The sequence below is a fragment of the Belonocnema kinseyi genome, chromosome 8, assembly GCF_010883055.1.
Source record: "Belonocnema kinseyi isolate 2016_QV_RU_SX_M_011 chromosome 8, B_treatae_v1, whole genome shotgun sequence".
Taxonomy (NCBI): Eukaryota; Metazoa; Arthropoda; class Insecta; order Hymenoptera; family Cynipidae; genus Belonocnema; species Belonocnema kinseyi.
Genome location: NC_046664.1, coordinates 27,917,691 through 27,929,742, shown reverse-complemented (window position 1 = coordinate 27,929,742; position 12,052 = coordinate 27,917,691). Strand labels below are relative to the sequence as shown.

Sequence of the window (12,052 nt, the reverse complement as noted above, 5' to 3'; positions counted from 1 at the left end):
AGCCTTGGAGGAGATTATGTTGAGAAATAAAAAAAAAAATTCTTAAAAACGTTGTTTTTCTTGGTCAGGCCGGAAACTTATCAATCCACCCTCGTATTTTCAATAGACTCTTTTACGAATTCTTTCTGCATAGATTTTAATTCTCCTAGAAAAATTAATATAACATTTATAAATCAGTGGGTCCGTAATTACTACTGATTTTTTTCCCTATCTGCCACTTCGGAACAAATTTGGTGATTCCTCAAGTACAAATTTTGTCCATGCACCAATGCTCACCATCCACCACTTTAAATAATTATTCCTTCCTTCCTGCTAATGAAAACTTCCGAACATATGATTGCGTAAATGGAGGTGAAATTTTGCGCTCATGAAGGAATACTAAATCTCCGCTGGTTTTGAGGAAACGATCACGCGAATTTCAAGTTTCAACAGCTGTATTTTTGCGTCGGAAGCCGAAGCGATGTCTTCCCGATCATCGCACTAGGTAATCAAAGTGGAGGTTCCGGCATTTATTACGGACATTAGCTTTGATTCAAGACCGAATCCCGATGAACAACCGTGTGCGTATACGGCGATTAGAAGGCATACCCCCTATCCCTCATATGCTGTACCAAGCTACTCAGCTAGCCAGCCGCGATTTCAATGATTAGGCGGTCGTCGATTCGGAAATCGTGGCGGTGATCAAATAATAGGCCTCGGGTGCCGTGTTCGTGACCACCGAGGCCCTAGATAGCGATTAAGAAAAAAAATATCGGGGAAAACGATAACATATTCGATCCACGATCACCAAGGTATTTAAATCGAAGAGATCGAATGCCTGTTTAGATCGATCTTTTCAACAATGTTCTGCTCAATAACTTTTCAGAACTTCAGGCTTTATCTAAACTGTAATTAATCGATTGATATAAAGGTGTTGAGAAACTTATAGTATTTGTCTTTGTCAATTAAATGGTTTAGAGTCATAAATCTTCAAGTTAAATATTTTAGCTCTGGAAAATAGATTATCTAGTGAAGAGGTATAATTAAGCAAATCGGTCTTTAAGCTCGGTCTTTGTATATTCTTTACACTTGTGCACAGATTTTTTAAAACTAAAAGTCTAAACATCGACAACAGTAATTTGGTGATAGTGACTTCTTTTTGTTAAAGCTCCTTCGGCTTCAACAAATACATTCTCATTACGCATCTCGTGCTTCGCACTTAAATTTGTATCTCAACTTGCATATCATTTCCATAAATGTATATTGTTACAATTCATAACATGTATTGCTTTTAAACAGACATAGTTTTATTGTCTCTTTTAAAAAAATGCTCATTCTTTAAAATTTTGTTATTAAACATTTTACTGCAGCTTCTTCTGTGTTTTATGCTGAAAAGTTCAACCAACCTTCAGCAGCATGGTATTAGATGGGAGTTCATATGATCTCATTTTCAGATTCCCGTCCCAGAGTGGGAAAAAAATGACATTTTTGGTTCAAAATAACGTACAGCCCAAAAATATTGAGCGATTTGAACAAAAAAAAATGTAAAAAAAGCTGTTAAGATTTCTAAGAGAGTTTTCGAGCCTAATTTTTCAATTAGGCTTTCAACTTTTTATAATTACACAAACAAATATGACGAAAAAATGACCATTTTATTTATTTGACGTTCACAGTGCTCGTGAATAACAAGAAAAGTGTTGAAATCGCCTGAGTTTCATAAACTAATATTATTTAAGCATGTTCCAATATTATATATATATTATGAAACCACAAAATTTGTGTATAAACAAATTATTTGGTGAAAAAATGTTTTTTGTGATTTTCCATAATCATACGTTTTTTCCAGCTATATTGCAAGACATTTTACGAACAAATGCAGTAATCAGGAATTTTTCGATAAAAAAATTCGTTTTTTCTATGTATTTTTTTTTTATACTCGGAACTTCATGATATTTGAAGCAAAATTGATCATTTGTTTAATAATATTATGATATTTTAAACAAATTTAATAAACAAATGCATTATGCAGGCATTTCTCGGCAGAAAAATTCGGTTTTTTCAATGCCAGTCTTTTCAGATGGAAACTTGATGGGAATTTCAGCAACATTCATAATAACTTCATAAATTTTATTATTTCATTAAACAAATTTTATGAACAAATGCATTGATCACGCATTTGTCTAAAGAAAAGCTCCTTTTTTTCTTTGTCAACAGTTTTAATTAGGATATCGAAAAAAATGAATCTTCCATCGACAGATGCTCAAATAATGCATTTGTTTATTAAATTTCTTTTTGAAAAATTATGACATTTATTAATCAATTATGAATTTCGCTGAAATCATCATGAAATTCCCAATCAAAAAGACTGATATCAAAAAGCAAATTTTTCGTCCACAGATGCCCCAATAATGCATTTTTTTTATTAAATTTGTTTTTAAAAAATTATAAATTGATCCAAAAATTATAAATTTCGCTGAAATTTTCATGAAGCTCCCCACTGAAAAGACTGTCATTAAAAATGCCTGATTACTGTATTTCTACATTAAATTTGTTTTTAATATAATCAATTATAAACAGAAGAGAAATTTTTTACATAATATGGTTTCGACTCCAATTTTTCGCAACATAATTCGAAAAAAAGTGTATTTATGAAAATTCGTAGAAAAATTTTTCTCAACAAATAATTTGTTGATAACAATTTTTTTTGTATATTGTCTAATAAGGGAATATCTTTAACTAATACTATTTCATGCAACTTAAGCGATTTCAACCATTATCCTCCCATTGACGACCACCGGGAACGAAATCGGTGAAGATTTGTGGGCTGTACGCTATTTTGAACCAAACAAGTCATTTTTCTTTCCAATGTGCGTACTTCTTTAGGTGCGAAACAAAAACTCTTTTTTTTTAGAACAACCTTGTAGGGCACTCTGTTTAAATAGTTTGAATATCCGTACAGAAAACTTTTGAATTTTGAAAAAAGGGGTCTAAAAAATTTTCAAAATACGCTCACTTTTTGAATTTTTATCCAAAATGGCTGGCTACATACTTGACCTATATTTTGGGACACTAAAAAAGTATACCAAAGGCTAATCCAATCTGTCAATTCTTTCGAAAGTTATCATGCAAGGGCAAGTAAAAAGTATTTGAATAACATATAATAATAACAGTCTACCTTTCATTTATACTGTCTATTGATTCACGACGACATCCCACTGATTGAATTTGTCAGAAATGAGCCAATGAATTACATTAGCAAATTTTTTCAAATTTATTTTGCAAGATTTTCCTGAAAGAAATGCCCTTAATGTAAAATTTCTGAATTTGAAAAATTCCCGAAACATAAAAATTCTGAATTAGAAGATTCCCGTAGAATAAAATTACCCAAGAATTTTCCTAAATATTTTGTTTATTATTGTTTGAATTTAAAATAACAATGAATGTATAAAAATTAAATGAAAAAATAAATTAAGAAAATACTTGTGCCTCGGGAAAAAAATTTTGCCTCCATTTTTAATCGAACCAAAGAACATTTTCCGAACAAACCTTACAGGATTCGATTAAACAGTGATTTAAATCGAAATTTATTTATAATTTAGAAAATTGATCCTTAAAATAATATTTAATAAACAAACATTTTTTAATTTGTTAAATCCGGGAATTTTCTATTTCGGATATTTTATCATTCCGCATATTTTCTGTTGGCAGTCTTATTATTCGAGAATTTTTAATTTCAGCAATAATATAAAATGTCGGGAATTTTATTATTCCGTAATCTTCAAATAAAAATTATTATATTTCGGCAATTTTATGATTACAATTAATAATTCGGAAATCTGTCAGTGCAGGGAGTTTTTTCCTTTTGATACATTTAGCTTAAAAAATCATATTTTCAGATGGTCTCTGAACACAAAAAAAACAGCAAACGCTTATTTAAAATAAGCATAAAACTAATTTATTTTTGCGAATAAAGAAAAATATATTCAGTTTTTATCCTAAACGTATTTAAAAGCAAAACTCGAAACTCTTTTCGGAGAAAATAAGTAAATTCGAAAAAAAAATCTTATCATTATTCAAATTTTCAGGTTTTCAATTTTAAATAACATAGAGTTTTATTTAAAACGTGTTAGATTCAAAAATTAAAAATAATTAAATTTTAATTTTTAAATTCAAGTTTTATAAACTAAATTCAAATCACTAAAAATGTTAAAAATAAAAAATTCCCTCTTTTAATTCAGAAAAAAATTAAAAACTAAGATTGTATCTCCTGTAACTAAATAAAAATATTAAAAATGTTTATAGTATTTTGTCCTCTGTGATTAAATAAAAATGAAAATAAATAAAATGGCAATGCTTCAATTCATAAATAAATGACAAAAAAATGGCCTATTTTCAACTTAGAAACAAATTCAATAGAAAAATACTTTCCTTTCTAGTTGAATATTTTTATCACAAGAAAAATGTTTAAAACGAAAAAATCTCTCTTCAATGAAAAAAGCATCAAAACCAAAGTTTCTTCCCTTTCAAATCAATTATAATATTTAAAATAACCAAATTTCCTCTTTGAATACGGAAAGAAAGTTTTTTCTACCAAAAACTTGAAAAATTTATTATTAGAAAGGTTACAAATCAGAAAAACAGATGGTAGTAGCGAAACAATGATCCGTACTTTAAAAATCTTATAATTCTTAATTTTGAATGATTAAATGTTTAATTATTAAATTTAAAATGTTGAAAGTTGAGTCATAAATATATTTTAATTTTTAGAGGCCCCCTGAAATATTTACTTTTTTATACATTATTTGTTTTAGATTTTATTTTTAGAGTTTTTCAATTTTCAATTTTACAATGCTGTGGTTTCAAACTCCAATATTTTAAATTTCCGGACAATTTAACTATTAAATCTTTGGAAATTTTAAATTTTCAGATTGAAATCTTTAATTAGCAACTATGAAGTCCGTTTAATATTTGTTAATTTTAGACTTCGATATTCCAATTTTTGTGGTTTCAATATTACTTACTTCTCAATTTAATAATTTCAAATCGGTATACCTGAATTTATTTGGTTTTAATTTCAAAAGTAAAAAATTGTCTAATTTTTTGAATTCTTCGAAATCGCAGTATATAAAATTAAAAGATTTGAGAATTTTTCGCTTTTCAGTTTAAAGGATTTAAATCACACAATTTTGCATTAAGCGCTATCAGAATCATGCTAAAACAATGGAAAATCAAGACAATTTCTTAAATTCAACTCTTAAAAATGAGACGATTTTGTAAATAAGCATTGAAAATTGAATTTTTTGGATTTGAAAATATTTAAAAACATTAAATATTTCATACACAGCCGATAAAAGAACAATTTCTAACTGAAAAACTTTAAACTGACTTAAAAAAATTACCCAGTTGAAATTAGAAAAAAATATTGTTTCGCGCTCTAAAAGTTTTAATATCACAATACTATATAATAAATTTTTTCAGATTTATTGAAGTTTGAATTTTGTCAATCTCAAACATGTTTTCGAGAGAAATTTTAAACTTGTTTTTGTATGTCTATAGTTGAAAATTTTTTCACTTTAAACAGTGAAAATGACATTAAATTTATTTTCTGATCTTAACAAATTTTTCGTAAAAATTTTAAAGTTAGTTTATAATTTTTAAATGTAATAATAATTCCAAATTTCCGATATTTAGAAGTTTCGATTTTAAAACATTTAATTAGGTTCAAAACGGTACAATTTTAATCACTTGGAATTCGAAGTTATTGAAATCCTGAATTGTTTAATTTTGAACGCTTTAAATTTGAAATGATACGATTTCAACTGTTTTTTCAGGACAACGTTTTTTTATGTCAACATTTATGACTTGTAACACATTAAACTCTCAATTGTACAATTTTTAACGTTTTTGTTGCGAAATAATTCAATCAATTTATTTTTTATTTTAGACAAATCTGTCTAATCAATATTAATTTTCGAATAATGTGTCAATAAAATTGTTTTCCAAGCTTTAAATTTAAAAACATCCAATGAAGTTTACAATTGTTTAATTTTAATCGCTTTAAAATGAAAATTATTCAAATTTTTAATTATTTAATTGTTAACACTTTGAATTAGAAATAATACAGTTTCAACTATTGCTTGATAAGATTGTATAATTTTGAATTTTTCAGTCTGGAACTATTGAATTCTGCAAGATTTTATTTCAAAATTTTTAAGTTAAAACACTTTTAATTTGCAATCATTCAATTTTAAACGTTTTTATAATGAAACAAGTTAATCGAATTATGTTTCTGTCTTAGAAAAAATTTTCTAATTAATTTTAATTTTAATTTATAATTTTTATGTAATAACAATATAAGATTCTATAATTTTTAAATTATTGATTTTAAATTATTTAATTAAGTTTAAAATCGTCTAATTACAATTTATTCAAATTAAAAATGATTTAAATTTTTGATTATTAAATTTTAAACGATTTGAATTAGGAAGAATACAATTTCAAATCTTTTTCAATTAAATTGTTTTTCTCAATTCCAAGATGGAATTTGTTAATTTTGAGAGCGGTTTATTAAAAATGTTTCGACTTGAAACATTTCTAATTTTTAAGTATTTAATTTTAAACTCTTTTATTTAGAGATGAAACAAGTCTGCATTATTTATTTAAAAAATAATAATATTGCCATTTTACGATATTTTACGTAATCTACGAGTACATTTGTTTTGATTTGGAACTTCTTCAATTCAAAATCGTGCAAAATATTTTTTATTTTATTTTAATCGCTTGCAGTTCGTATTATAAATTATTTATTAATGATTTAAGTATTTAAAAAAAAAGATACATATTTATATAATTGTTAGTTAATGTATTCAAAGTTTTTTATAAAAATTTAGGGACTAGAACGCACTTGAAGCGCATGAACTCAAACAAACTATTTTTGGAAATTTCATTCATGTTTTCAAAATTTATATAATTTATCACTAGTCAGGAATTTTTTTAAATATTTGTAAAGTCTTTTAATTTCATAGGCTGATGCTAAATAAGTAGGAGTGTTTCTGAAGTTTAATTATAAGCAATGTTTAATATTTTTTTTAATAATAAAATTGTATAGTATTATTTGAATTTGTACTATGCATTGATTTTGAGTTACTTACTTTTTTCGGTACTACTGTAATTTCACCATAAGCGCTGCTATAAATCGATGAATTATCAATTCCCGCGACATGAACCTAAGAATAAGTATAATAAATAATTTTTTTGAACATAAAAAACACTTTATTAAAAGAATGTTGTTTTTTAATAAGCTGATACAAAAACTTCTATCTTTCAATAAATGTTTATTTTAACATGTAACCTCAAAAATGATAAAATTTTACAGAAACTCATTTTGTACACTTTTTTCAATTACAGAAAGCTAAAGTTTATCTTTAAGGAATGTTAAATTTTTACTGGTATTAATTTATAAAATTAATGATATATTTTTAAATTGTTTACCGGATTATTTGAATGTCACTTACTAAGTCTACGGGCAACCATCACTGTTTACTTCAATTTTTTAAGAAACAAGGATGAACTTAGCAGGAAGTAATATAGATTTTGAAATTGCCTGTGAATTTAGAAAAAGTGTTATTTTTTCAAATCGTAGTATTTTCCGAATTGATCTTACCATTGTATGTAACAAATATTATATTTTATTTTATTGTTTTATCCAAAAATTCTTTTGTAGCATTCGTGGTTTCTGGAGAAGAAAGAAAAACTTTGATTAAAAAAAAGGAATTTTCTTCATTGAGAAGCAGTGCAAAAGAACCAAACTAAGAATACTTAAAGGACATGTTAAAATAACCTTTTCTAATAGAAAAATTTAAGTGTGGTTTTTAAGAAAAACTTGTTCAAGAATAAAAAAAGGCAATATTTTCTAATTTTGCTACATTTTTTATTTTTTGTAATCAACTAATAAGAGCAAGCTTTCTCGCCTTTTATCTACAAAATTAAGTGGAACGAAATTCTCGAAAATATTTTTGCAAATCGCAATTTCTAAATAAGAAATTTAAATTTTTAAAATTTATTTTTAAAAAAGAAATTGTAAATTTGTAAAAATTTTAAAAATGACAGAAGGATTCTATTCTATAACACGCTCAATTAAGTCATTTAAAATTTCCAAATAAGTGATTTTAGTTGACAATCAACATTATTTCTGAATGTTCCTAAACATTGTTAATAGAAGAGAAAATTTTAATTAATTTCTAATATTGGAAAATAATTCGGTTCTCAACCCTTCTTACCAGACTATAATTTTTTAACTTTTTTACACTCTAAGTAACTATTATACAATTTTTAAGCTTTTTTAGGGTTTTGAAGAATATAAAATAATGGATTTTTTTCTTAAGCTTGCAAAGAAAATTTAAAGTAATTTTATTTTATTTGCAAATTTTGCAATTTGCAAGATTAAAAAATTTGAAAAAAATTTAAATAGGATTAAGGGTTATTAAGCAGATTTTAAAGGATACAAAAAAAATGTTATTCATTGTTAAATTGTTAAAGTTTTTTAAAAACAACTTTTAATCTGTTCAATGATATAAATGATGACAAATTTTCTTAAGATCCCATAAAAATGTAAAATAACTTTATTTATTTAAAAAAAAATGTCAAAAAAAAATTTAAGAAGATTAAAAAAGATTTCAAATAATATTGGAAATGAATGTAGAAGATTTGAAAGCAAAGTTTTTTAATTTTCTGAAATTAAAAATATTTAAACAGAAATTCCAAAATTTTAAGAGGTATTTAGAGGTTTTAAAAGAATACAAAAAAAAATATTTTTCAAAACAAAATGTACATATTTGAAGATTTTGAATAACAAATGTAAAACCTTTTTAGGAATTCTGAAAAGTAATAAAAAACAATAAAACAGATTGTTTTGAGACTTTGCAAAACAAATTTTAAGATTGTTTGATTCTTCAATATTTAAAATTATTTTAATACATTAGATGAGATTTTCAAACCTATCCAAAAAGTCTGGAAAATTTCTAAGCAATTTTCGTAATTTTTTTTTAGAACTTTTTCAACATGTTAGGAAAAATTCGAATCATTATAAAAGACATTTAGAAGTTTAAAAAATCAAAACATTTTAAACGAAACGTAGATTTTTGAATTTCAAATTAACTGATTTAGTGATTTTTTATCTTATTCTCTCATAAAGGGATATTTTTAATGAACTAAATTTTCAAATATAATTTGTTTCACATATTTCGATAGATTTGACCCCAATAGTTCGAAAATACAAATTAAACAAATTTATTAATCGACGAATTGTCCATTACCATTCTTGATTAATAAACAGTATTTTTTAAATTAATTTTTAAATAATATTTTAAAAAATTATAGAACATTACAAAGAATCTCCAAAATCTTGAGTAATGAATTCGAAAGATTTTTAAGACATTTTAGAAACCATTCGAGGCAGTTCAGAAGATTTAAAATAAAGTTTTGATGTTCATAGAGTTTCAAAATATTGTAAAACTGAAATACTGCTGCATATTTACAAAATGTTCTTAAATTTTTTCCAAACGTCAAAAAGTTCTAAATATCTTCTAAGCTACTTGAATTTTTCCTAAAATTTTGTAAAATTCTATAAAATACAAAAAAATTTTGTAGGGATTTCATAAATATCTAGGAGAATTTCATTTATATAAAGTTACAGCACATACACAAATTAAAACTAAATAAACTTAAAAAATAAAAAGTCAAATGAAAGAAGAAAATATCAAATTGGTTTATTATTATATGGTTTATTATTAATTTTGTAATGTAAGAACACATTCTCATCACGCTTGTCGCGATGAAAAGGAATACAATTTTAATATTTGATTTAGGCAAACAATGTTTTTAATTAACATTTGATTGTATCTTGTGACATTTTTCCAAATAAAAGTTTTTTTATTTACAATGCCATTTTTCAAGGTTAAAACAAAAACAACGTGTGTTATCCAAAACTAATTTTAAACAAATTTGTCGAACTTTTCGTGATAAACAACTTTTTTTATTTCGTTTTTTCTCGTGTTTTGTATCGTTTTTCCGGAAATTTAATAACTGGATCTTTTTATGTTTAAAACAAAACCTACGTGCCTCAGAGGAAAATTATTGAAGACAAATTTGCAGCTCTCTTTTTGGTCAACAAATTGCTTAATGCATTTCTGTCGAATCTGGTGTTGTTTTACCAGAAACTTAATTTAAAATTTTTAGCACACGTCCTATAAAAAATTATTAACAAAAAATGTGTAGATATTTTCTGAGCATATATATTTACATAAAAACCTTCTTATTAGGATTAAAATGTAAAAATAATTAGATTTTTTCTAAATGAAGCCTTTTAAAGTACGTTCGGGAGAGATAAACCCAATGACAGATGCTCTCAGATAAAGAAATAATAAAACTTGGGAAGTTACATTTTATTTCAAAGGTTCGTTATGTGAATTTTAAATATATACTAAATAAACAATTTATCTTTAGAAAAAAGCACATTTGATACAATTTAGATGTTTCCTTTTATTAACTTATTTTGTTGGACAATCTGCATTTAAAAATCAAATTTGTATCGACTGATCACTAAAAATACCCTACTTATAAATATTTTATAAAAAAGGACAATAATAAATTTAAATGACATATACAATTTAAAATTGATACAACAAAATTCAAATTTCAGGTTTAGATTTGTCTTCCATTTTATTTCTCTCTATCAAAGGTGTCAGGGTGTCTTTAATTTCATCCGATCGAAGATAAGCATAATTTTTCATTTCGTATATTCGATCAATCTCGCCCTTTGATGCTGCAAAATTTAAAAAAAAATCAGTCAGATTTCTGGAAAAATTTAATTATTAAAAAAATAATAATAAAAATGATTGCCATTTAATTTACGATATCTCCTGTTATCTACACTTTCCTGGTGAGATTCAGGACTATCCTTGCTTGTTTCACTATTAGTTCTCTGCGTTACGAATTCACTGGTTTCTAGAAGATAAAAAATTATTTTATTATGATAAATGTAATAAAAAGGATAACATGAATTTAATCTAAAACAGAAGAAAAATGTGGTCCTATTTTTAATTTTTTAAAACCAAGGAAATAGTGATTGGAACAGCGTTTCTACAAAATCCCAATTTTCCATGACTTTCCCTGAACTTTCACTGAACCATTTTACATTTTTCTTGAACAAAATCTTAATGAAGAAAAGTTTGTTTTTAAATTTAATAGTTAGGTTTTCAACTCAAAAGGATAAATTGTGAAACAAAAATAAAATAATTACATGTTCAGTCAAAAAAAATTTTAACCAAGAAAATAAAGGAATTTTCGATCAAATAATTGAATTCCTAGAAAGAGTGATAAATACTTGATTAGAAATTGATTCTCAATAAAAGGTGCAATTATGAATATTTTTGCTAAAAAATAGTTTATTCACATCAGTCTAGTTAAACTAAAAAATAAGATTTTTCAACAAAATTAATTTAATACTCATCTAAAATAGACAAATTTTGAATTTGTAATCCAAAAAGACGAATTCCCTGCCGAACATTTGAATTTTCAACTTAATAATATAAAGTTTTAAAAATAGAGTTAAATTTTAAACCTGATAATTTCAATTGCATACTAAAATATTTTAATTTTTAACGCAAAAATATTATTCATCAACGAAATAATTGAGTCTTTAATCAACATAATGTATTTTTAAGGAAATAGTGGGCGTTTTCACACTAAAAGATTAATTTTCTACCATAAAAGACAAATTTTCAAGAAATACATAATTTTTAATTAAAATAGATGAATTTTCAAACAAAAATAGAATTTTTACATTTATTGCTAAAAAAAACTTTCACCAAAAAAGAAAAAACGAATTTCCGACCCGAAAATATAAATGTTAAAAAAGTTGAATTTTTAATCTATAAATATGAATTTTATAATAAAATAATTTTACTTATAACACAAAAACGTAAGTTTTCAACAAGTTAATTGTGTTTTTAAATAAAAATGGTGCATTGAAAAAGTAAAATAGTTATATTTTCAGTAAAAAAATCTTTGGCTG

General features: G+C 24.9%; 1 protein-coding gene across 4 annotated transcripts in view; it reads right to left on the bottom strand.

Moving 5' to 3' along the window:
- The window catches only part of LOC117178747, a 141,380-nt gene extending 133,875 nt beyond the window's left edge, over positions 1–7,505 (bottom strand). For 2 of the 4 annotated variants that reach the window (XM_033370181.1, XM_033370180.1), the window contains exons 1-2: positions 7,471–7,505; positions 7,131–7,205 (exon numbers count right to left, since the gene is read on the bottom strand). Coding sequence is in view for 1 of the 4 variants with exons in the window: in XM_033370179.1 (XP_033226070.1) it covers positions 3,155–3,161 (7 nt within the window). In the remaining 3 variants the exon portion in view is untranslated. Of the gene's footprint in view, positions 1–3,154; positions 3,269–7,130; positions 7,206–7,470 lie in introns of those variants that run through there. The other 2 variants (XM_033370179.1, XM_033370182.1) reach the window with 2 other exon arrangements.
- Positions 7,506–12,052: the final 4,547 nt, after the last annotated feature.